At 46.3% G+C, this 26,743-nt stretch overlaps 4 protein-coding genes and 1 non-coding gene across 8 annotated transcripts in view; 2 read left to right on the top strand and 3 right to left on the bottom strand.

Annotated features, from left to right (window-relative positions):
• The window catches only part of LOC119401932 (chromatin-remodeling ATPase INO80-like), a 255,790-nt gene that overhangs the window by 55,605 nt on the left and 173,442 nt on the right, over positions 1 to 26,743 (top strand).
• Positions 1 to 26,743, bottom strand: part of LOC119401935 (serine/arginine-rich splicing factor 5) — a 164,071-nt gene that overhangs the window by 63,954 nt on the left and 73,374 nt on the right. The gene's annotated exons all lie outside the window — the stretch shown is intronic.
• Positions 1 to 26,743, bottom strand: part of LOC119401936 (serine/arginine-rich splicing factor 5) — a 168,421-nt gene that overhangs the window by 78,270 nt on the left and 63,408 nt on the right. The gene's annotated exons all lie outside the window — the stretch shown is intronic.
• The window catches only part of LOC119401937 (glutathione-specific gamma-glutamylcyclotransferase 1), a 42,098-nt gene continuing 16,426 nt past the window's right edge, over positions 1,072 to 26,743 (bottom strand). The window contains exons 2-3 of one of the 2 annotated variants that reach the window (XM_037668971.2): positions 13,388 to 13,423; positions 1,074 to 3,064 (exon numbers count right to left, since the gene is read on the bottom strand). In XM_037668971.2, the coding sequence (XP_037524899.1) occupies positions 2,489 to 3,064; positions 13,388 to 13,423 (612 nt within the window). In that variant the 3' untranslated portion in view covers positions 1,074 to 2,488. Of the gene's footprint in view, positions 3,065 to 13,387; positions 13,424 to 26,743 lie in introns of both variants that reach the window. The other variant, XM_049418461.1, reaches the window with a different exon arrangement.
• Positions 11,296 to 11,367, top strand: Trnae-cuc (transfer RNA glutamic acid (anticodon CUC)). Its single transcript has one exon. It is a non-coding gene; the product is annotated as a tRNA-Glu (tRNA).

The raw sequence follows: 26,743 nt of genomic DNA, 5'->3' as shown, positions 1-26,743 counted from the left end.
ATACTTTTGTGAGAGCCAAGAAAACCAATGTCAAAAAATAGTAACGTAGTTGCGAATTTCTGTACTTATAGTGGATACAGTACCTTACACCAAAACTTATAGCTATCGCTCATAGTATACCACTGGTTGTCGCCTGAATGTTCATCATCGCTGTGAAACTGTGCAATTGGCTCCTCTTAATCGCTTGCTTTGCGACTCACACGGTCCGTCGCGTGCCTTTAGACCAACGTTCAGCATTCGTGCCCTATTCAGATTTATACCAGTTTCTGCGGTTGAGATCAGTGTGTCAGGTGCATATTTTTTAATTTAAGTGCACAGCGTATTTAGTCCACCGCTTGAGGACCTTCCGCCTTATTCAGTATCGGCAAACAAATAAGCACACCAAATGCATTTGGTCCTTACTAATACACCTTGTGCTGGGATATATAAGTAAATTCCTATCGAAGCACCGGGAACACTAAACGGTGTTTTTTGCATAACCGTAAGCATCAAAGTCTTCTACCACCATTCATTGAGCCACATCATGCCTCTACAGTTGCGCAGCCAGGACAATAGAACCAGGCCACCTGACCTAAACGCGGTTTTTTAAGTCGAGTATTCGATTACCTTGTCCAATCACCACGGAAAGCCAAAAGCTACCGTGTCACATAGAGCATTACGAACAGGGACAACCACATCTATCTTAACAGGCCGTAGTGGAACTATAAACACATGCGTTTCCATTGTATAAGTGCCACGTCGTGTCCACTAAGAACTTCATGTACCTCCGGTCCCAAGTGTTTGTTTTGTGATCTCGAGGTGTGATCGTGTGTTACGTGAGCTGTGATCAACGTTGAAGTTGCACTGTCTCATTTGTGACGTATGTATGTATGTATGTATGTATGTATGTATGTATGTATGTATGTATGTATGTATGTATGTATGTATGTATGTATGTATGTATGTATGTATGTATGTATGTATGTATGTATGTATGTATGTATGTATGTATGTATGTATGTATGTATGTATCTATGTATGTATGTATGTATGTATGTATGTATGTATGTATGTATGTATGTATGTATGTATGCGGTGAAAGCGCACAGTCCCTGCGCCCGTCATTCACCGTGTCCTCTTCTGTGAACAAAGATGTCTGCTCTCTCTTACCACAAAAAGGCTGTAAGGCAGCGTGCTTTCTGAGTGTTAAATTCCATTTCTAGGCTCCTGACAACGAGATTGCGTCCTTTAGAAGTCCCGTTGCTGTTACTGAAAACCTGGTAGGCCATTATTACTCTGTGGGACAGGCTAAGGTAAGAGGCTGTGGTCAACTGCATCCCGGCTTGGCATCACATTGCTTCTGGATGTGACTTCTCATCCTTACGAATCTTTGCCAAGCGCAGGGTAGCAAACCAGATTACTAACTTAACAGTCGGTAGACATTTCCTATCTTATTAATCTCGCTCTCTTTCTCGATGATGATTGGTGTGGTTTCAATGTAATCTTTGGTCACGGATTGCCTGTTCACGTCCCAGAATAAATTATCGGTATGACAGCAATGCGGTGAGGCCAACCAACGTGAACGATTTAGAATAAAAGAGAGGGGGGGGGAGGAAACCTATTGAGATTTCAGCTTTTTGCTTCTTGAACAAGCGTCCTGCTGCGAAATGGAGTGGTTCAAGACAGCCAAATCTCTGACGTACTCTTTGACGCAAAGAGCTACACTTCCTGACACGCATCTCAAGCGTCTAGCTGCCGAGAGCAACGTACCGGACAGCAGCGTAACGTGTGTGCTATGTAACCATAGCAACAGCTGCTTCGCACGTGACAGTGCACGTGCGGCAGTACGATGGTCTTCTAGTGGAATGATTGAGTGTCACTTGGCGCTCACAAACAGCGAGCCACAAAGAAATGACGCGTTCGGATAGCATTTCTTGTAAAGACTGGACCAAAAGGTCTGAGCATTCACAAGGACTGGCAGAAAAATCTCGTAAAGTACGGTCTGAGCAGTCAAAGTTTGTGAAGGCTTTTAGTCTTTTTAAAATTTGGTTCTGATGATGTACGCGGTAACTAGCGAGCGTCAGTGAGTTGATCGTGGATCTCACCAATTAAATACCAACAGGCACATGTTCTGACGCACGTATACCACAAGGGCCACTGACCATTGAATTGCCGAAGGGCTGAGGACTAAGCGGCCACCAGCACCGTGCTTAGAGCACACCGTTATGTCCCGCACCGGTAAACGCGAGTCTTTCGCGATAGCAGACCTTGGTCCGACACAAATGCTTCACGTCCAGGACACATTACATCTCACTGGGACGGCGAACGAGAGACGGCAGTTGTGTCTTACATCCCCCAGAAACAAAGATAAATAGAATTTAGTTCCTTCACGCCGCTAGCCTTCTATTTATCCAGTTCCTGACGACAACTCATCTTCGACATCCAAAGTGTAGCGGACCACGAGTAGTTTCGATGGTCACCGGTGTCGGCAGAGAAGGACATTGTCCGTTCACATGTCCAGGCACCTGAGCTTCCTCGAAGGAACGCTCGACGCGAAGTCGCTGGTCCCGCCCACCGCCGCGGGCCCAGCCTCGGCGTCCACGTCTCTTTCCTCCTGTTCGCCGTTGTCCGAAAACAGGGAAAACCGTCGCAGCTGTTCCCAAGCCGACATGGGAGGCTCGTAGGCGCTCATTTCCTGCAGCATCTCCCACGAGTCCTTTAGCCTGGTCTTCAGCAGGGACTCGAGCGTGAACAGGTGGTCGTCCCAGCAGTCCGGGACCTCTTCCCTCATGAAGCGGGCCAGCTTGAGGACGTACTCGGCGTTGGCGCCGCAGAAACCCCTGGCGGCCATCACCTCGTCGGCCAGCTGGACGGAGCTGGCCGGTCCCAGGTAGAGCGGGTTGTTGGCCGTGGCGATGTACACGAGGGCGGGGAAAGGTTCCTCGCGAGGGTCCCTGGGCCTGAACTGGACGAAGCTGACCGAGTAGCCGCCCAGCTGGGCTTCTCGCTCGTCGAGGTATCCCAGGGAGTCCCGCGCACTGGCGTCGTCCTCCCGTAGCAGAAAGGCCCGGCCCCACACTTGGCCCTGCAAATGCGCGAGGATAGGTTATGAGAGAGATGGCCAATGGTGAACGTGTCCAGTCTAGTTCACTGCTAAAGGAAACACACAGTTTAGTTTTTGCCGTTGATTATCACTGAGACATTACAAGAGGGCGCCAAGAAAAATTCTTGAAGTGTGAAGGTATGCACCTGATGGAATATCTCGAACTTTTTACCGATAAGGGTACGGACACCGCTTAGTCATGATGTTCAGATTAATGTCAGACTGCTCCCTATAACGGCGCACCCTAATCTACGCCAACGTTAACATCGACACAATCGTCAATACCAACATAGGCGGATCCAGAAAGGATGGTGCAGATATCCTGACCCCCTCCCTTAATTTTTGAATGTATAATGTGAGTATGGGTGTGGTGACGCCCCATACTCACCTTTAGGTTTCTGCCTTCCCATAAGCTTTTAAGATAAAAAGGGGGTGAAAGCAATTCCAACTAGCTCAAACTAGGATTCAGCTAGGATATTCTGCTAGGATAAGAAAGGCGCGTATAAGTATACGAAAGATGCCGCAATGCAGGTCTAATCACTTCACACCACATACTGTACAAGCTATATAGTAAACGAATGTAAGTGCATTTCATTCGCATCAGAGTGCCGCATTCGTGGCCTGGAACCGAACCCGCGACTTTGCGCTGTGCGGGAGAGCACACCAATCACTGAAGAATCACGGGAAATTTGTTGTCGTTGGCATAATAGTGGTTATTCGGCAACTGTAACTAGAATTTGAAGCTTTGGTACAGGAACACCCACTGCCATGAAAATTTGCTGCTTTATATTAAAGTACTAAGGATGAGCAAAATACAGGGATATTTATTGATATGGTGCAGCACAACACTGTTAGTAAAAGTGATTAAGCTCAAATCTAACTCCCGACGCTTTGAACAGCGACTAAGTTAGTATAACGGGCACCGCAGGAAGGCTTTCTTGTTTTTTGGTGTTTCTGGAATTTCTATTTTTACGCTTATAAGCCCACTGCCGCACATCGAAGCAGACTTGGACAATACTCTCTGAGCTGTTCACAGCTGTGCGCAAAATCTTCCGCTGCGCAAATAAAAAGGAACAAGGGTTCGGGGAAACAGACCAGCAAAACATTTTCGCAATGGCCATGACCGTGAAAGGACAGACCATGACGCGGCTACCCTTCTAAGATCTGCACGAGACATGGCTGTCATGCTGACGAGAAACCTTGCTGTTGAAAACGCCAGAGCAGTCAAGCCGCCTAAGAGATGACAGTCGCCAATGGACATTTGAGTGATCGGCGGTAAACAACGACGTCATACTCTGGACACGTCATAGATTTATCTTCTTTTAGCACTGCTCATACGTACTTCCATCAACGTTGAGAAACAGCCTATAGAAAGTTCCCAAAAGACAATCGGAAACAAATGCATTGTTATAGGCATCCCAGCAGCCGTTGCATGTGATTCATTTGTGTACCTAACATGACTACTCCGTGGATCCCAGGGAACATATGCCAACTGAGACGTACTTGAAGAACAATGTAGGGCGTAGATGCTAACGAAACAACTTGTTGTAGACAGTCCGGTGAGACCGCGTCAATGCTTGTTTTTGCTGTCTTGCGAACCGTAGAAGTATATGTGGTCTCCAGGCACGTGGGACATTGTAAAAGCCCGGTTAATACAAAAAAAAATATTTTCCTACAGACAGCATCTAGAAGTATTCATGGCCGTCTAGGCCTGGGATCAGGCTTATTACACAGAAAAGCTTGTGGAAAACAATAAATTGCTTACATCGCACACACACACACACACACTCAGAAAAAATGATTACACAAATATGTAATTGTTTTTTTCTAAGGTAGCCCAGGTGTCGCCCAGCTTTCTTTCCCTTATGTCATCGTCATTGCCTATAGGGACCAAGCTGTCACCCAAGCCTTATGCTACGGCAGTATGCGTGCTAGTTTCATCGCTTCAAAAGCGAATACAACGCGTCACCTGGGCCATCTTAGCGGATTTGGGAAATCAAAGAGAGCAAAAAAAAAAAAAAAACGGAAAAGAAAGTCAAGTCGGTAATGTCGTAAAGGTGAAGAACGCTGCATGCAGCGCATCAAGGACGTTGAAAAGTTCAGACGTTCAGTGTGACGTCTTAAGCTTGAGATCCAACAGCTGTGTGAAGTTACAAAAAAAAAAAAAAATCGAGGACTCGACGTGAACGTAATAGTGGGATAATAGAAGCCTACATCGCGGGGAAGAAGAGTGCCTTCATAAATTCGGATTTCTACCTAGTCGCAGACTTGCTCTCTTTTTTTCTCGTTTTTCTGCGATGCAAGATAGCTTTCTTTCTCGCGCGGTAATCCGGTAAAACTGTTTTACTGCCTTACGGCGGCAGCTGTCAGAGAACAGAGCTGTTGACACATATGCAGATATACAGCCCAGGCCGTTACAAGCTGGAACATCTAAAGCATGACAGTAAGTTGAAGATGCACGGCCATGAGCTGCGTGTCCTCAGTGCTGAAAGATGTTGAATGCATCTCGCAGCAGGACCTGTATTTTGCGTTGCGCTTTCTTTCTGATGGTGGCGAAGTACTTACGTTGCAGCTATACAGTGCCTTAAGGCAAAGATAAAATGAAATGTTTTGCGCATGGTGTAACAGATCTAAGTATCCACGCTGACAATAAGGAAAATTTGGTAATTAACGTGACCGAGATCATTTAATCAACAATTTGTTTTTGGTCATGCGAATAAACTTGCAATCGTGCTTCAAAACACTGCAACAATAATTGCGACAATAAGCATTGACTAACGAGGTAATTGAAACAAAAAATGGAAAGTGGCACGAAACGGGCGCTGCTAAGCTGCTGTTTGTGTTTTGAAAACAAGCCTAGAGATAGATGAACTTAATAACAAAAAAACTAGGAAAACGTTCTCCCCCCTCATGGAACTCTCAAGCCTATTAAAGTACATTTACAATAAGACAAGTATCAACGTCTCAGATCAGCGCATACGAGTATACCATAATGCTAACCGAAATGCAAGCCGCAAAAGAGCACACTGATGCAATCTAACCGACGGAGACGTTAGACGAATAGCTCGACAGTAACTATACGCATTCTGTCAACACTGGCTCAAGAGATCAACCAACACAGATTAGGGCGAAAGGAGCTCCTGCTTTGACGTTGAACCTGCCGACTGAACAAATACGCACGGGCAAACAAGAAGGTACATCGTGCACTTAATGGATAGGCTGACATCAGCGGATAATAGTTAAAGGCCAACTCCGGCGATTTTTCGAGGTCGATGGATCTCAATGAAATTCGCTGGGTACGTTCATTTGCACGTTTCCGTCATTTATGCCCAATTACAGGCTTGAGACATGCACAGATTGTTTGCAAATGAATTTTAAAGATTGTCTGCAAACGCCCTCCTGGCTTCCCACAATTATTGGCAACATTGCGTCTGTGACGTCAATGTTGGGAAGGCGGCGGAAGTGACGCAGCTGAGGGCACCGCTAACTTCGGCGCTTCGGCCGCTACAGCGAGCGTCTGCTGTGCACAAGGCGACAGACAGCGTTGGTTTGGCCGGCGCTTCGCTGGTCGTCCCGGCTGTCACAATTTTCATACTCCGCGCCGGCGTGACCGGCATGCCTTGCCCGACTTCCGGTTCGTTCGTAACAACGTCTACGTCATACGTAGACAGTACACTCGGTTGGTTTTCGGTTTCGGTGTTGCGCTTTTTTGCTTATTTAGAATTATTCTCCAATTTGCCGAGTATATTTCTGCTATCGGGCCCGTAACAGGAGCGTCTCAGGAACATAAAAGCACCATTACTTTGACGTGGCCAAAAAATCGCCGGAGTTGGCCTTTAAACCTGTTAATGTTTACCCCATTCAGTCGCTGAGCCGGAAAACTCTTGGAAGCAGACATGCTCGCAAGAAAGTGTCAACACACAATAGACGTAAGAAAATCAAACAGAGGTTATCTTGCAATATGCGTCTGGGATTAACGTTTGCAAGAAAGAAAGGAAAAACATTTAAAGGCAAGAAAATACTGACTTTGTGGAGTACAGCTTTATCACTTTCATCGGCTAGCAAGGTTTGATCACACACAAAAAGGAGAGCAGAAATAAAATGCTGGTTCCTGTTCTCCGGCGAGCGCACCGATCCAAGATTAATGGACGCCGCCCATATAGGAGGATTGAAGGGGAACGGGGGGGGGGGGGGGGGGGGAGGGTAGAGGGTCGGATAGGGGGGGGGGGGGGGTTGTCAGAGCAAACACAACAGGTGGCTCGGGGTCACAGGTCGGTCTGGGAGGGTCACGGCTCCGCACCCAAGAAGAGATCCCCACACCCCTCTAGCCCAGCCACCCCGCATCTCCCTACACCCTAACACAGGGATACCCCCACCCAAAGAACTGGCGGGGTTCCCCAGCCATGGCCGTAGCCCGTGGCCAACACGTTCGGGTCGGAACCACCGACCTGTCTTCTTCGACAGTGAGGAGTTTTGAGGAGAGGTGGAGGGGGAGCCTAGGTGAACCTTCAGCACATGTGCAAGACGATGGTGGGTGCGTCCCTCTTTTCTTGAGCTGCGCCATTATTGTCGAAGAAAGAAGGAGGAACAAGGTTGGGTGTTTGGAAGGTGGGTTGGAGGGCTCTGGCGGCGGAGCTTTGTACTGAGAAGAACCGGGTCGCTGCTTCCTTCGCAACCGAGAAACGGGGACGACAAGACCATGGCCTCTTTCCTTGACGAAGGAGGGAGTGCGGGGGAAAGAAAGGATAAACTCCTTAAGAAATTAGAGCGAATGAAAGACGCGTCGAAAATAGAATGAAAGGCAAGGAGTGAGGGTGAAAGGTGGCAGGCTCGCGACCTCTATGCCCTTGGTTCTTTCAGTGGCAGGTCATCCAATTAAGCAGGCCTGCAAGAGACGAATTCGGAAGCTCGAAAGTACAAATTGTGGTACTGAATTGCGTCTCATCACAGAAGTGGTCCTCTACGGTGACTCCGTTGACATAGCTTGTTGAGGCTAGGTGTGGGGCTCGATTCAAAGGCGCTGCTGTGGAATTACCATGGCTTGCGTAAGAATGGAATCTCATTTCCATTACTAGTTAAAAAGCTCATTATAAGTGAGGTAGCTCGAATAAGGAATTTGGCACTGGATCCAGAGTTTCGACAAGGGGTTCTGGCTTCGTCAAGGTGACGCAATGAAGAAAGTTGTTTCGCATCATAATGTTTCGCATCATTATCGACTTGGAACAACCTTCCTCTTAATGTTTAAGCAGCTTCTGCGTTAGCTCTTTAAAAAGAAAACTTATGTCGCATTATCTTCTTGATAACTTATAATCTGAGATGTATGATACTATCTTGATTAGGCTCTCATTTCCCTGCTACTGCTATTTTCTGTGGACTTCAACACCTCCTCATCTTTTTCTTTCTGTGATCGTTCATTATTCATTTAGACAAGATTTTTGTTTTGTTTTTTTTCTGTTTGGAAAAGGTTCTAAGCGGTGTTCTTGTTGAATCAATAATTTTTGAATTTCGACTATTTGCAGTTTGTGCTACATATATTTGTTTAACCTCTTCAACGTTGTTGACATTGTTGTAACCTACTAGCACATAAAACACACATTTTATAACAGGAGGTCAGCCAAGTGCTCTGGGACCTCCTCCTGTGTACTTATGTAAGCATGTAGGTTCTATATGAAAATAAATAAACTGAAGCTGGAAAAAAATATCGACAGATCCAAGTTCGGCTCCAGCGGTAGCCCATGTTCTCGACGACGACTTCTCATTACTTGAATCTCATTACTTGAATCCTTTACCTAAAAGCGACACACACACACACACACACACACACACACACACACACACACACACACACACACACACACACACACACACACCACACACACATACATCCACACACACACACACACACACACACACACACACACACACACACACACACACACACACACACACACACACACACACACACACACACACACACACACACACACATGCCTTTCAATTTCACGATCTTCACCTCCGTACCCAGCGCACATCCGACGGGTGCGGCTCCGCAAAACCTTTCGGTCACCGGCTGACGCTGCCAGAGGGCCACGCTGAACGCTAAACATGAGCTGCATTGTAGCTGAAAGAAGCCGGGTCCACGGAGAGAAAGACCAGAGAGCAGCATATGCCAGCGGGGAAGAGAGCGAACCCTAGGTAGTACGTGCCGAGAAATGAATGAAGCAAGCAGCAGCGAAGAGGAGGGGCTCAGGGTGGTCGGGGAGTAAACCGGAAGGCACCCAACAACGTTCTACACTGCAGTTATAGTTTAAAGCGTCAGGGTGGTGGTGGTGCTGCTGGCGATAGCGGCTGCGCCGCGGCGTTTCTTTTTTTTTTCCTTTTTGCTAAATCGGGCGAAAGCAGGTGGCAGGTAGAGCCGAAAAGAAGATGGAACAAATGAAATGGGTCAAGATTAAGGGAAAGGTGCTTGTTTTTGCACAGAGAAAGGAACTGAACCGTCGTGAGTCCTGGCACAGTGAGTCTCTTCCATCAAGCACGGAGAGAGAGAGAAAGAAAGATCGAGTTGCGGTTTCCTTTGCGGATCCCAACGAAAACCCACGTTTTCTAACAGGTAAGAGAGGAAACAAACCAAGTGAGGGGAGGGGGGAAGAGAGGATTGTTGATAACTTCTGCGACTAATGGCGGCGAAATTTCGTTTCGCCTAGCAGAACTGACAACAAAGAGATAAGTTCCAGATTTTGGTGTACACGAAAAGTAAGCACAGCTTATGGTGTGCAGATGATGCGCTGTAGTATGCCAAACTTGCTCGGCGGTGTTGTTCTTAAGCAAATTGATGTAGATATAACATATTCTAAATCCAATTTGCAGAAATTATTTTCTCGATCATGACAGCCTTCAATGTCCTGTCACATTGCCGTTTCCCCATACGAAATTGTATTCGGTAATTGCTGCTCCTTTGTAAGCGCTGTATACAACATTTTACGAGCGCACCTGTAAAAGAATTTTCCTCTAGCGGAAACTAATGTCCCTAACCTGTTCATCGAAATGAACCATTATTTCTATTATCTGTAGCTACCCCGCCATTCTATGTAATATCCGCCCGCATAGGGGGGCAGTACCCTCGTAAGAGGGCTCTTAGAGGTATTTTGAATAAATAATAATAAGAATAAATAAATAAATAAATAAATAAATAAATAAATAAATAAATAAATAAATAAATAAATAAATAAATAAAGTGTGGCTACATAAACGGCTGTGTGCACTGAATCTCGCGCGAAACGTGAACGAATGAATTACGAGCTCTCCAAAACATCTGTCAATAATGTGACAGTATCACACTACCAACAGTATCAAGCCTACAATTTACAGCTACCTCCACTCTGATATTGTCTGTCTTGTCGATATCGCCATCTTGCCTGCCCTGATTGGCTCACACAGCGGCTCCGCATCATCGCAGAGACATCGTGAAGCCGTGGAATATCGCGAAACCGTGCAGCTGCAGGTGCTATCTCGTTTTGTGCTGTCGTCAGTGGTCAGAGCGACAACCGCGTGCGTTGATAAGGGCGATCGGGGAGGCAGCGAACTGCGGAATAACTGAGCTAGTTGGTAAGTATTCATTCTAAAAAGACAGGGCGTAAACAAGTTGGTAAGTATTCATTCTAAAAAGACAGAAGTCAGGACACCACAAACGCCGTCAGGACACCACAAACGCCGTTTGTGGTGTCCTGACTTCTTTCTTGTGTCCTTGTTTGCACGCCCTGTCTTTTTAGAACTGCGGCTGATAAGCGTAGCGGCACTTAATCGAGATAAGAAGGAACCGTTGTTACCGCTCCGCCGTAAGGACTCACTCCTGTCATGTCAAACAAACCCCCACTCGAAGTTCGTCCTTCACTCAACCCAATTGATCGAAGCGCCGGCGTTCGATGAAAATCTCTACCAATTATCGTCAATACACTGTCACTACCACTGCCAAAGCGCGGCGCTGCTATCGACTTTCTTTCCCTATTTTTATTGCCTGGTTGTTACAGACATGGCGACCCTTTATAATATGAATGGCACCAGATTATCATAATCAAGTCGAGGTTTATTAGTCGAGTCTCAAATCAAACCAATCACACACACGCACACACACACACGCACGCACACACACACACACACACACACACACTAAACTAGTTTCTTTTTAGGATTATATAAAAGGGCAGCTGCCATCCTCCGGCATGGTCTAGTGGTTAGGATACCTGGCTCTCACCCAGGAGGCCCGGGTTCGATTCCCGGTGTCGGAACAGTTTTTTTTTTACGGTAATTCTTTTTTTTTTTTTTTTTCAATTTCAGTTTGGCATGTGCCGCGTTTCATATGTCCCTGTTCCCGTCTTACGCAAATCGACCGTTTTATATCAACGAGAAGGGACGATTCGCCGCCAGGTCGCCACCCGGCTTGTTCGTTTTAAATGTCTTCTCTTTCACACAACGCGGCTTCTATCTGCGTATACTGAACAACCAGTACCCGACCCCACAACTTACCCCACGCTGTCCACCTCCGTATGGTCAGGTGGACTTTAATAGTTGAAAGCCTGCCGCGCCCGTTCGGGGTTTGCGCCCATATGACGACCCCATACGGGGGGCTTCTTCTTTCTTCTTTCTTTCTTTCTTTCTTTCTTTCTTTCTTTCTTTCTTTCTTTCTTTCTTTCTTCTTTCTTCTTCTTCTTCTTCTTCTTTCTTCTTTCTTTTCTTCTTTCTTTGTGAACACGGTACAGCGGTGCAGGGTAGTCTTGTATAGTTAGACGGTTGGGGCGCGGGGGGTAGGGGGCGCCACGCACCGTGCGAGGGATCACGTGAGCGACGGAGCGTCGAAAACCGAACATCTGGACGGCTTCGCCGACGACGCAGACTGCCCTGTGCCCGATCGCCGACGGGCAGCAGCGGACAGTCCCTGGGCCAGCTGATGTTCGCCACACGCTACGTGTAAAGAGACACAAAAGCCCCGTCCATCCAGGGGTGTGAGTTGGCGACCCTCATGCGTGAACAGCGCCGAACCCTTGACCTCCGGCCTTACGGAATACTATACGCGTTTTTCAACGAGGAGTAGTATTAGGAATAGTTCCAAGTTTCGCGGTCACAATAAGCGAATGGATCTTACGTACGTGTTACTTCTTTCTGCCTCTGCCCCCCCCCCCCCTCTCTCTCTCTCTTTAATAATATACCTCGAGATGTTAGCGTGGTTTATCATCCGGATTGATATGGATGGTATTTTTAAGTTCTTAAGCCGCATTTAGATCAATGGCATTGCCCCGAATAATGATGCTGATGCAGGAACATACATACATACATACATACATACATACATACATACATACATACATACATACATACATACATACATACATACATACATACATACATACATACATACATACAGACAGACAGACAGACAGACAGACAGACAGACAGACAGACAGATAGATAGATAGATAGATAGATAGATAGATAGATAGATAGATAGATAGATAGATAGATAGATAGATAGATAGATAGATAGATAGATAGATAGATAGATAGATAGATAGATAGATAGATAGATAGATAGATAGATAGATAGATAGATAGATAGATAGATAGATAGATAGATAGATAGATAGATAGATACTCATTCTAATGAGAAAAAAGGAGAGACTGGGCGGGCGAATGGGCTGACGTGCAATTCTAGGTGTCGGCGTAAAAATACGATATGGAACATGCACCCAAGAGCAATCACGGCGACTGCACACATGTGTTTAGAGAAAAAAAAAAGATTCACGATTTCAGGTAACACTTAGTTTGCTGTGGGAATCAGCTGATTACTCCCAGTAAGCATTCCTTAACGCTTGATCTATTATACAAGACCCTCGCTTGGGTTCATTGACGACGAAAAATATAACGGCCCGATCACGAGGCCTCGGAGATTTGAAACACTTCGGTGGACCGATGCTGTGTAAATATACCCCCATGAACAACTAATGTTTCATCAACCATCATTCCGATGCAGCGTCTGTATGCTCTTATTTTTAATGTTGCTATAGATTCGTAATAATGAAACGGCAAAACGAAGTATGACAAAAACACAGAGCAACACGTGAAACACAATTACGAATCCATACCAACCCGCACAATTGTCAGTCCTACTTAGCTGCTAGACTAGTTTAGGTTGCGTGCGTGAACAAGGATAGAAATGCGATGTGCCCCGTATGACAATATCTAAAACAGCGAATATTGACAGACTTTGGGAAATGCGATGGAACATTAGGCGTATTTAATATGCTGGCTCACCTCTTCGCGTTCGACGAGAGTCGCCACCCGTCCAATCTGAAATCATAAAAAAAAGAAATAAATAAATTGTCAAATTACGAAAGGAAAACACCAGAGTCAGGTTAAAAGGACACAGTTACTATTCCCAGGGAAAATCCTTCACTTAAATATACAAATGTGCACGCATTAATAAAGGCAAGCTTCAACGGGTCAAGTCACAGAGACGACGTGGCTTGGTGGTTGACCTCCACGAGGGCAAATAACAGTAGTTAAATATTGCGCTGAACGGAGTTATCGTTGCCGGCAAGATTTATCACTGAGCAGGCGCACAGAAGTTAAATAACAGAGATCACAGCAAGGAGTAATTGATAGTAATGCGACGTCATGGTTGCCCGCTCTCTTTAATTACATGCTATAGAACAGAATGCTCAATATAATACTTGTCGTTGTCACTTTACTGCCTGGCTTTCATGGAATGAACGCGAATTCGTCCTTATCTTCACTGTGCGATTCGAGTGGTGTTCAAAGCATCGTTGGTGGCGACGAGCTTTACCTAGTAGCTTACGGCTTGTTTGCAGTGTCTATGTATACGACAAAGCGTTGACTTTGAGATATGTGGTTTTTATTAATCACCGGAAGGCGCGCTGTGGGCACCAGTGGTGGTGCGTACAAAGGCAACTTCGCATTTAATTGTTTTCTTGACAAACCAGAGCGAAAATGACAGGGCGACATGTTATCAGATGGCTCGGACCAATAAAGTCCATCTCGACCCCCGATAAATTTAAGCAACAACAACGCAGTCGTAAGTAAGGCTTTCTTTTTAAGTGATAAATTAACAGCAAGTGCAGGTCATTGTGCTATTCTTGATCGTATAAGGCATGCAGGTTGCCTGTACAATGTAACCATTTATTGCTTCCTTAAAGGCCCCTTTATGGGGGGAGGGGGGATACAACCAACAATTGGTAACCCTAAAACGTAGTTACCTAACATGTAATATAAATACACATTCAAAAGGACGCTTGAATATTATCTGCACACCAGAAGCGAAGCCAGAAATTTTTTTCGGGGGGGAGGGGGGGTTCAACCATCTTTTTTGTATGTTTGTGCGTGCGTTTCTATGTATGCGTGTATATATGCACATGCAAAATCGAAAAATTTCGGAGGAGTTTCAGCCCCCAAACCCCCACTGGCTACGCCCCTGCTGAACATAATATCAGCATTGTTGGTACCACGCTTCAGCTTTACGAAACTTTTCGCTAAGGTATCGCAAGCATGCAAGCATCAAGAGCTTTTATACAAAGAGCGTTCGCATCACAGGTCACTAAACCCAGAGCAGGTAAAGAACTATTCCATATTGGAAGGTTCAGTGTTTTTTTTTTTTTTGTCTTCTCTATAGGTGATATAAGCGGAGAGGAAGAAGACGGAAACAAGCTGAATGCATTGAGGCATCCAAGTGTAAACCGTGGCCAATACCTCCTCGCGGTAACGTGTCATACACTGAAGACAAATACAGCAAAAACAGCTACAGAAACAACAACATGCGTACGCGCGAGGCAGTTGATGCCAACAGGGTTCACGTCTTCCACACTGAGCCGAAGACAAACGACGCGAAGCCGCCGCGAAGACAGTGGCCTTCGTTGTATCCGCGACGCCGACCTATGCACGTCGCACGTGCATGGGCCGTACTTCAAACAGAACCGTGCAGCGCGATGCGAATAAACACTGGGATCCACCAATCGACTCGGAGAACTGCAGCACTCTTCGAGGGCTGCACAGTACTCCAGAGGCTGGACGGCGTCCATGCTCGCCTCGTCAGCCGTCCGATACAGGAGACAGGCAGGTTGGCTTGGTGTTTGAAAGCTTGGCTCACTTTTAGCACACACGAAAATTTCAACTGTCGACTGTATATGCAATGAGCAAAGGAAATGACACGTTTTAAAACTCTGTCCTATGTGTGCGCAATTGAACTCGTAAGCGCACTCTAATTTTTTTTTTTTTTCGTTGCCACCTGAGAGCCCTTCAAGCTGTTTTCAGACGCAAAATGCAGATCAAAGTGATTGCTTCAGTCTAATTCTTTTCGGGGGCCTGCTACGTAAAAGCGCGTATTCGGACACCCCGGCTGCCTTATTAGTCCTGTTCAGGCGAGTACCTCCTCTTTTAAGCTTTTTTTCTTTATTTTGTAAGTGCGAGACTTAGCGCTAGTATTATCGACCAGTACGCACTTCTGAAAGATCCAAGAGCCTGATGAATGGCAATCTCTTAAGAGGGCATAAGTACTTCTACTATGTTTAATACGGCTTTAATGGAATCTTCAGTACTCCCCCAGAGATTACGCTGCCTGTAGATTTAATCACCGATAGATAGTATACTACATTAAGGAGAACGGTAGCCTTTAGTAGCATATTTAAATACGAGCTAGAGAGAACGGTACGTTTTTATATCATTAAAGAAAAGCGAAATGCAACTGCTGTAGTGGTTTTCGCGACCTAGTTGAGGTTGTTTGCTTCACTCCTCAATAGGCAGCGCAGCAAGCTGCAACTCCCTTGCAACTCCCTCGCCAATATTCTTTCATACCTAAGGACGCATGGACGTGAAGTATGCGCCACTGCTCAGAGTGAAGGCAACTCTTATGCGCGAGTGCCCAATCACTCCACGATGCCGTTAAGTAAAGGGTCAAGCAAAGAAGTCACCCAAACACCCACAGTCTCTCACCCTTACAGCAAAGTTCACCCTCATAACAAAAGGAGTTACGTCATCAAAGGCAGCGCAAAAAAAAAAAACACACAGACGCACAAAAAGAGCATACGTACACAGCGCTAATTATCAACTCAGATTTATTGAGGAATACACGCACATATATACCCGTGAAAAGAAACACGTGATCCCAAATATTATTATTTGGCCACGTGGCCTCTTTGAGTGGACCGCCATGTTCAAATCTTCCGCGTTCAATCTGAGTTGATAGTTAGCACTGTGTACGTGTGCTCCTTTTCTGTGTCCGTGTTCTTTTGCGCTGCGTTTGATGACGTTATCGTACCAACTCGCCCAGCAAGACGCCCTTCTGGAGGAGTAACGTGACTCCTTTGCGGGATTATCGAGGTCGTGCCGTTAACTTCAAGCTAAGTGAACTCTAACGCGCCTCGTAACTTAAATCAGAATAAGTGGAACAAATGCAGACCAGGCCACTGCAGCAAATACACGGGCATGACCCACGTATGCTTGTACGGCAGTGAATCGTCGTTCATGTTAGACAACAGGGATGAGGGGGTGGGGGGCATGAGTGAAGTGGGGGGCACGGTGTATGATGCGTGTGCAAGAGGGTAGGGCGAGCGTCGGGGGCCGTGGGCCTGGGAAAGGTGTATGCGGATTCCGTAAGGTCGGAATGGTCGTAAACAAGGATATCCAGTAAGACAGCAGCTGGTCTCCCCCCCTCCCTCCCCAACTTGCCTTTCTAGGCGTAGCAGTGATTAGGTCGAGAAGCAGGCATCATCGTCTTCGACATCATCATTATGTCATATCGCTCGGTGGGCCATTCGTTCTCGAGTATCGCCGGGGTCGTGCTTTACTGGAATGCGGCGGCCACTGTTCTTGCATCGCCGGGGGTACGTCGCCTATTGTTTGCTGCGGGACACGAAAAACATATTGGGACTCCGAGAGTAGGGACCACCGTATGGGGGCACGGAAGCTGCATTCCAAGGCGGGTCACGACTATACATGCAGATAAAAAAGGTCAAGCTTCGGAGTAACTGAAATAATATGTATTTTCGACTGTTGTTTTCTTGTTATTCATTGGGTGATCACCAGTGTTACAGAAAAAAATGCCCGGGACAGCAGATTCGCGCAAAAGCTGAACTATTGTTTAGCTCGAAAACATGGCATATATATCGTTTCAGACTGTGCCGCTTCCTTGAGCCCACAAACTTTATCAGCTAAGGTAGAAGAGTCAGCTATTTACATAGAAGAACTTGCCCGTTGCTCTTTGCGCTCTCTTCTAGATACTCACGACGCTGCGCCGCGCTCCCTAGTGGTTTGCAGAAGTTCGACGTCGTTTCTGTCCTGAAACCACTATTTTTTATAGCTCGTTGGTGTAATAAGAGTTCTCGAGCTTTAGTGCACGAAGAGCATGCATCAATGATGATGATAGCGTAGTATTTCAGACACACACCAGAAAGTACACACACCAAATAAACGCTCAAAAGAAAAGACGTTTCGGCTTCCATGCGGAAACCTTGCTCACAATGAGGACAATCGACAGAAGGGCCTCAATGTGAACAAGGCTTGCGCATAGAAGCCGAAACGTCTTTTATTTTAAGCTTACTTGGTCCGTGTGCTTTCTTCCATCGCGTTTCATTCCGACCAGACCGGGTTTCAGTCGAACTCTCGAATTTATCGGACGTTCCTCACTCCCTTGCCCGAACATAAGCCCCGTGTATGCCCAAGTAACAAAAAGTAAGCCCGCGTAGTTTATACATTGTGTATAACCCGAGTTCTAACTTAGGAGATGTACGCTTCGCCACCGCATCCCTGAGGCTACTACCACGTGGCTGAACTCGAATGGACGCCATCAATTAACGCCCGGCCTGATCGCTTACGCAGCGAATTACACGCACACATTACGGTGCGGCGATCAAAGTAGGGAAGAAAGAAAGCGACGCACTCTTGCGGATAAACTGGTACATGAACCATATAAAAAAAAAAGAAAACTCAGGCCAAGAGATACTATACTGCCCAGTGAAGAGAGGAGCGTCGGTCAGCTAGACCGCAGGATCCAATTAGAGAGACGGAGTGAGCATCCACTCCCACCAGCCTTCAGGGGTGCTGCCATTGTCCATCCATTTTCGTGCCCCAGTGTCGAAAGTGAGCGGAACCGCCCAAGTGGCACAGAGTGTGATTTCTCTTTCTTTTTTTTTTCTTTCTCTCTCTGTTTTAGTAAGCGGAGGAGGGAGAAAGGCGTTTCAAGGTGACGCTGCGAAAGAGGCGTCGATAATGGAATTACAGACACTGTTGAGAATGCACCGTCGTGTAAATGTGAAGTCATGCAGTCCAGATAGGTGGCCAAAAATCAACCCCTTATTCAATATTGTTCGCAGCCTTCTCGGTAAAGAACGAATTTGAATTAAACGAAAAGTGTTTTGTTCCTTATACAACCGCAGAACTTGTTACACATCTCAGTTATGCGAATGCAGGCAGCGGTGACAGTACCTCCACGAAAATTGTGGGCCCATACCTTATTCAGCACGTACCTTCCAGGACGCTGGCTGGGACGTCTGGGACGCTGGCTATCCACTAAGATAGCCTGCAAGGATTCGTGATACCATCACCCCCCCCCCTGACTTCTTCCTACAGGGTTGGTCTCAAGAGGAAGTTTATCGCACAACTCCAAAGACTCTTGATGAACTCGAGGAGCGAATTCAAGAAGTTTTTGGAAACGTACTTCCGGAATATCTGTAGAAGTCTGTAAAAGACATCCCTAACCGTTCACGAAAACTAGTGAATAATGGAGTCGCTTAAGAGGAGTTTCAGCAATGTGTACGCATTCTCCGATTGTAAGGATCAAAATACCTTTTGTTTCATAAAAATGGGTCAAGTGTCAAGAGATTTATAGACAATTTTCATTAGGGTGTAAATTGCCGCCCACCCTATAGACTATCAGAGATTTCGCTTATAGGCTGCTTGTTCTCTTTCCTTATAGAATTGTCCTTTCGACCGCGTAAGGCACAGACTGTATACAGGCGAAGAATATGCGATACAGTCTACGGACATTTGACCGACGTTACGAAGGGTATGTTATGGGTTCTTATGCAGGCTTATGCCGTTCTTTCAGCGGTCAAAGTTGGACGAAAGAACAAGGAAAGTACTCGGGACATGCGCCGACTCAATTCTCAGAGTCGGCGCTGGTTTGAGACCGACGTGCCAGCGCATGTTTCGTGTACTTTTCATTGTTGTTAAAGGGACACTAAAGGGGAAAACGACTTCTCGCGTACTAGTAAATTACAATTTCACAACACCGCGAACACCACTCTTACAGCGATAAGACGCTTGGTAAGCGTGAAAACGCACGAAAAGGAAATGCGGGTAGCGATGCCACCTTCGAATTTCGAATTCCCGCACCAAGCGCCCTGACGTCACACATTTTGACGGCGTGTACTAGGTCGTACGTAGTTCCTAATCGGTAAAAATGAAGCCCACTGTCCTCTGAGGGGGCCAGAGACTTAACATACCGAGTTTCAGGAAGTTTCATTGAGCCAATGTTGCCAAAATACAAAAAAAAAAAACACTTTGACGTCCGTGACGTCGCGTGTGGAGCTTCCGGCGCGAAATTTAAGAATGATACTTTGACCTTGGTTTTCTGCTCTATTAATAAACATGTGATGGTGAAATCAACGACATCAGAGTTGTCAGAGTACAATTTATCAATCTAAGTCGATTCATTATTTCACTTTATTGTCCCTTTAAAACTAGGAGCATCGAATGAACGAATACACGTGAATATTCAAAGTTAACAAAACAGAACAAAGAAGAACTTAATAGAAACATAACTTATTTATGGTGGGATCCTTAGCCGAGCATCCCACTGGCCTTAGCTGCCCGTTCAACCTGGTTGTTCAGCGCTTGCTGGTCGACCAGGTCAGAGCCGCGGGCCGTCGCGCCTCCCACTGTTCGAACGTGCGTGTCGGCGCCATCTGTTGTGTCTGTCAGGTGTGTGGGGGCCCCTTTAAACACGAAAGCTTAATTAACGAGGCGCTCTGTTCTCCGTATTAATGAATTGAAACGATGCAGCCTGTAGATGACATTTCATATAGTGCCATCGCAGGTGATTGTTTTTTTTTTAACTGAAAAACACGCGAAAGTTGGCGACCGATGAGCCCGACATTCCGACAGTGGTAAAAGACCCTTGCCGAACGCAAGAAATCAGGCGTGCAAGGAGCATGACAGGTGACTGGTGATGTGAGAGCGATATAACGAAGTCGTGATGCCTGAGGTAACCTGGGAGGCACGGGTGGATACATTAGACTTTAGTGGCTGTCGCAATGAAATGCCACCACCGGCACAACTCTATGCCTGTCCTCATCGTCGCTCCGGAAGCTTATATACATATATATTTTGACGGTTCACTGTTCGCCCACACATCGTACTCTAAATCGTCCACGATTTTTCCAAAACAGAAGCATTGCATGATGATATAAATTGGGATCACGTTCGTGATCTTTGCTATTGAAGGCTTACCGCTCTACCTCAGTAGAGTGGATATATATAGTACTCTAACCCCGCATTCAGAAACGCTCCTTGACTTGAACTTGACTTGCCACCGCCTTCAACGCGTTTCGAACGCGCTGCCTTTAGGATGTGCCAAGGCAGCGCAGACGCGTTTCAAACGCGCTACCTTGAGGCGGTGGCAAGTCAAGTTCGAGTCAAAGAGCGTTTCTGAATACGGGGGTTAGTCTTCAAGATTTTTTCAAGCGAAGCTTCTTTTGAGTTAAATATTTTGGTCACAGCGGCGTCATTGTACGCGAAAGACTCGGCGCCGGCGAGTTTACAGAAATACGGCCATCTTTTATCGAGGTCACTTGTCGCTTCACGTTGCCACATCTCATTGTTGCCTGGTTGTGAACGCATGACCTTCGTTGTTGTCTGCAGCAACTGAAGTGTTACGTTGCTAAGCACGTGGATAAAGCTTCAATTATCGGCATGGGGAAAGGAAACGGTTAGGAGTGAACAGTGAAAAAAGAAAGAAAGAAAGGAATAAAGAGAAAAGGAAAGAAAGAACGAAAGAAAGAAAGAAAGAAGAAAGAAAGAAAGAAAGAAAGAAAGAAAGAAAGAAAGAAAGAAAGAAAGAAAGAAAGAAAGAAAGAAAGAAAGAAAGAGAAAAGTTTCACTTGCCCCCATTTTTCATGTAGCGCAATGGCCCCTGAGTTCTCCCTTAACGCGTAAATGCTTCCATGCCTATTGAACGAGATAACTAGGGCTCCGCGTTTTCTTAGTTTATTTTTGTTGAAATTCGGAGGGTGTTTTTCGGAGTTCATTATTTTTTGGGGGGAGGAAATTCGGCATTTATCGGAGTTTATTTCTCGTACATCTCCAATTCTCCGAAATTCGGTGTTTAATTTTGCGTTATAAGTTACTTCAATGTCGTCTTCTTAACTTTATTTCCAATGAAAATGCGTTGCATTGTTGCTGGTAATCCTGTTTTTCCGTCCTTTGATTTTTTCTCTCTTCCCTTTAATTTACCCTGTTAATAAGGCTATTGATGCGCACTGCTGTAAACTCGCTAAAGTGTACTTTTGGGGGGGGGGGGGGGGAGCAGGGGTTAGTCAAGCTGCCTCTCAGCTTTCTCTCCCAGCCTCCCTCATCTCCTTAATGCAAATTAAAGGATCTATTATTATTATTATTACTATTCTCATTACTCCGAAATCTTATATGAAATGATATCTGAACACGAAAACATGTGAACATACTAAGTGTATTTTAGATGTCTGGAAGGTTTGAACGCGCAAAGACATATACATAAAAGCACAAATACTTGAATACAAGACACCTACGTTTGTTCGTATTACAATAATAAAGCTTGTTGTAATAGACGCAAGCATACTTTACGAGGTTGCTGCCGCTGATTGAGGTGCGCTCCTTTTCGACTGATGATTGTCAGCTTTGAAAATGCCCTCTTAAAATCGGAGCTTATCGGATAAATCCGAGTTGTCAAACGTTTTACCGGTGAGTGTTTATCGGATTTTTTTCGGATTTATCCGAAAACACGGAACCCTAGAGATAACTTACGCACGTCCGTCCATGTGTCACGTAAGACGATCATGGCCGTAAAAAATAACTGAGCACGTGTTTACGGACAAAAAAGAAAACTTCACCAGCTGATGAAAAATTTGTCCTGGTCTGGGACGAATCGACCAGGAAAAACTTTACTTCGACTGCAAAGCTGCTCGGGCACTCGGACGAGTTTCCGGCGTAGCTTCGTGATAAAAAAACGGCCACTGATTTATTTCAAGTCGTCTGCATGAACTTAGCGAATAGTTATATGAGCTTTGGACGGCATGTTAAATAAGTCCTAACGAATAAGAACAAATGTTTATGTAACAAAATACCGGTACTCTAAGATATTAGGTTTAAAGTATAATCTAAGAGCAGCACCGTCTGTTGCACTTTCGAGCGTGCGTTCTGTTAGCTTCTGGGACACTGCACGCATTTACAGGCAGCGAATTGGACTAATTGGAGAGACGGCGGGAAGAAAAGAGAGCGCACGGCAACCGCTGTTAATTAACATTCCTGAAATGCGCGAGCGCACAGCAGTCGAAGAGACGGGCGCGTTCTGACCGGGCGGCCATCTTTCTTCCAAACTGTCACGTGGACACGTGCGCTATACGCCAGAGCCACCTACTGACCGACGAAGAAGGGTCGAGGGCAGCGCAGGCACGTCTATACATTAGTGCATGCTCTCTCGCCGGTCGTGGTTGAGGGCGTTGGGTGATGGACGCGCAAGAAAATTGAAGCAGCACCACCAAAAAAGCCTAAATCGTAGTGGGCGGATTCAAACGTCACCACGAGACGGCGTAAACTGCGGGGCAACGACAGCCGGAAGGTGGCGTTGACGTACAGCGTTGTGGGAAGCCTTATTACGCATCGCTGGGTGCTTGGGTACACGTGTTTGCATAGGCGTGCGTACAGGGGGGAGGGGGGGCGGTGTGTGTGTGTGTGTGTGTGTGTGTGTGTGTGTGTGTGTGTGTGTGTGTGTGTGTGTGTGTGTGTGTGTGTGTGTGCGTGCGTGCGTGCGTGCGTGCGTGCGTGCGTGCGTGTGTGTGTGCGTGCGTGCGTGCGTGCGTGCGTGTGTGTGTGTGTGTGTGTGTGTGTGTGTGTGTGTGTGTTTGTGTGTGTGTGTGTGAATTCTCCACAGCCTTCGAATGGATTGCTCAGTTGGTCGTCGAGCCGAGGCTAATGAAATACCCTACGCTTTTACGTGAAGCCACCGGCGAATTCACTTACAGCTGCGGGCGCTGGCACTGAAATGAGTGCAGCCCCCTTCGGCACAGTGAACTCGAAGGACATCAGAATGGTTCAGCAAAAAAGAAAGAAAAGGAAGACCGCGCGTTCTTCACTGCATCTTAAGATGCAGTGAAGAACGTGCGGTCTTTTTTTCTGTGTTGAGAAGAACCTGTGTAGAGAAGTTTCACAGTAGTATCCGCGCGGCATCCGCGGCAATGTGGCAATTTTGCTGTTTATTTGTTTGTGTAACAAAGGATTGATGAATTGAAAACATTTTGTTTGAAATGAAAATTCTACCGGTAGAATGGGAGGACAGCCTGGGCTCTCCGGTTTCCTCCCCTTCCGTGGCCCGACCGACGAGCCACTGCTTCAGGAGTGCTTATTCTGGACACTTTCGAATCCCGCCATATCTTGTCGAATTCGCCATCATCTCAAGTCTGATTGGACCACAGGGCTGATGTGGGCCCTCTGATTGGTTTAAAAGGTCGCCAATACGGAATGTGACGACATGAAGGAATATGACAGTGTTCATGATGGCACCCCCGGTCAGGATTATGGCAGCGAAAGATGATGGCCTCCCAATGCTTAAAAGTAGGATATGGGAATGGTATCTACCCGGGGTTTTAAGTTAGCCATCCCCTGCTCCGCGAGAGTGGCTCGCGAAAGCTCTCCTCAGTGAGTGCACTGGGGTTTGTAATTAGGAAGAGTAACATAAGTGTATTTTGTGAGGCTTGTGTGTGAGACAGCGTGTTGACCATATCGAATGTCAGCATCAGAAGAGCCAATATTAAAACTTATATAGATCGCAGCTTCGAAACTGTGGTGTATGACTAGGCCTCTGGAACATGGTTTCCTGAAGCAGGCGCTATTGCACGGAAAGATGTGCAAATTGATTTCATGGAGAGCATAGAAGTCTATATTACAGATGAAGCGTCTGATAATAAGAAGGCTCGTGGGCACACAGCTAACGAAGTGCACCGAATAGCGTTACGCGTTTCCATAGTCTTGTGTGTATAGTTCTCGGAAAGTGACAAACCTACCAGACCCCCAAGAACAGGGACGCAGCCAAATATTTTGTTTTTGGCGGTGGGGGGGGGGGGGGGGGGGGAGATTGAACCGGCCTTTATGTATGTTCGTGCGTGTGTTTGTATGTGTGCATGCATATATACACATTCAAAATTGAAAAATTCCGCGAGGGGGAGGGGGGGTTGAAACCCACAAACCTCCCTGGCTCCAGTACCTTGACTTCCGCATGATGTGACAGTTCCTCTTACACAATGTGGCCGTATATGACGCACGAGGTTGCTACTATTTGCGCACACTAATTAAAAATAACTGTTTCGATGTTTTCACCGTAGTTCTGGTTCCCATCAGCGAAGCGCTTGAATGTGGCTCCTCAGCCACTTGATGGATTGTAGCGCTCAGCTTCGTTCTAATAGGTCGAAAAGGCGTCCAGATCAATCAGCATGGGACGAAGCAAAGTTTATGTTGAGCGCCATCTTTCCAGTTCTTTGTTTTCTTTTTCATTGAAGAGCAATGCGGATGAGGTTAGCGTATCTTGCTATCTTCTCAATCAGGCATTTTTTTATTTCACCAAAAAAATCTCCTTCTGGAAATGTACAATGGTTGAAGTCCATTATGGACAGCTAGGGTCGCCCAATGATTCCTTCTTCAAGGCATTTTGGACGACAAGAATACACGACCACAAAGCACAATACATCACACGGCAAATAAAAAACACTGAGAATATCAGCTTAGCAAGATCGCGAGAGCACAATAGATAAAGGAACGATGAACAAACTTGTAAGATCACACCACGGTTTCAATCGTCAATGAGAAATTAATATACATAAGCATAAAGAACATTACACAGATCAGAAAACTGACTTTCCTCCACGATGAATCGATATATATTTCGATTGTCGGACGATTCAATACGCTCACGTAACACCACCTGCATTACGACAGACAAAATTGCAAGAAACGAGCAGGGCAAGATGGGCCGTCGAGAAACGTCGTGACGTCTACGAATGCCCGTCGATAATGCTAGAGTGAGGCGTTTCCTTGCGGGGTGCTCGAAGCACGCCCGCGCCAAAGTGAATGCGATCGCGCCCACACTGATCGATACATGTACGAATACTAGTTTATGTTCGCGGCTCCGATATTACATACCTGTCACCTGGCGGCTTTCGATCCTGTTCTATGGTACATGGATTTAAATGAATGGTGTTGCTGTGGAGACGTCAACGGAAACATACCCTTCCCGCACAGTTCACGTGCATTGTACTCCAGAAATGCGGAAGAAACTGACATAAAAAAATATAACATGAAATAACGAAGGAAGAAATCAATAAATTAATCAGTCGGTCGATGGTGGGACGATGGACTTTCCAGGTTAAAGAAAAAAAAACTTTGTAAGCGCCACAACAATACATTCGATGATACCTGCAGCCACCTTCGTAGCTGACGCGATCCAATCGATCATACGTTGGAAATCTACCGCAGGGGGAAGGACGACAGAAAGCTTTTATGGCAGCGTCGCTGCAATCTGTAGTGTCGCACACGTTTAAAACCTTATAGTAAATTACACCCCTGACGCAGTACACTACTTAGTAACTACCCCCTAACGCAGGACACTTAATTACATCTAGTAATTCATAGGTAAAAACAGCACAAACGAAACGAAACACAAGGAAGAAACGGGACAGAGTGCTGTGTAGTAAATTACACTCTTAACGCAGTACACTTGCTAATTACACCAAGTGACTACACCCTGAACGCACGACACTTCGCAATTACACCCTCGTAAGCCCTAAATACACCCTCAATTCAGGACGCTTATATATTTACACCTTATAAATTACACCCTGAACGCAGGACACATAGATCGGCCTGTTAACGATCAGAAGAACTTGCACTACCGGCCCAATGAGTTTGTACAAAGTCGTGGAAGTGATGTTCACAGTGCTAAATCTGAGTACACGGGCGCTTGTGCATTCTACCTGCCACCGGAATGCGGCCGCGCCGAGACCCGGGAATCGAATCCGTTACAGCACAGTAGATGCAAATACACCAGAGAACCGCTATATAAAGATCCCCTAAAGACCATCGAAACACGTGGGAAAGCGTTCGAAGCGCCCTCGCCCGGAGGCACGATAAACAAATGACGGGTGTGCGTAAAAGTCGCACACCGCCAGCCAACGCCGAACGCGAAGCGCGTTCTGCCGATACGGCGCTTCTTCCTCCGCGCGATGACCACGGGCGACTGACTTATTAAGTGCAACGCGGGCACGCAAGGCGCCATCTTTATCTTCATCTTCTTCGTCTTGGCGGCCGCCGTGTCTGGCTCCTTCTTTCGCACGGTCGGGCTACCGAGCTACGAGAAAG

The sequence above is a fragment of the Rhipicephalus sanguineus genome, chromosome 8, assembly GCF_013339695.2.
Source record: "Rhipicephalus sanguineus isolate Rsan-2018 chromosome 8, BIME_Rsan_1.4, whole genome shotgun sequence".
In the NCBI taxonomy this organism is placed as follows: Eukaryota; Metazoa; Arthropoda; class Arachnida; order Ixodida; family Ixodidae; genus Rhipicephalus; species Rhipicephalus sanguineus.
The sequence above is the reverse complement of the archived record's forward strand: the minus strand, read 5'-3'. Positions and strand labels throughout refer to the sequence as shown.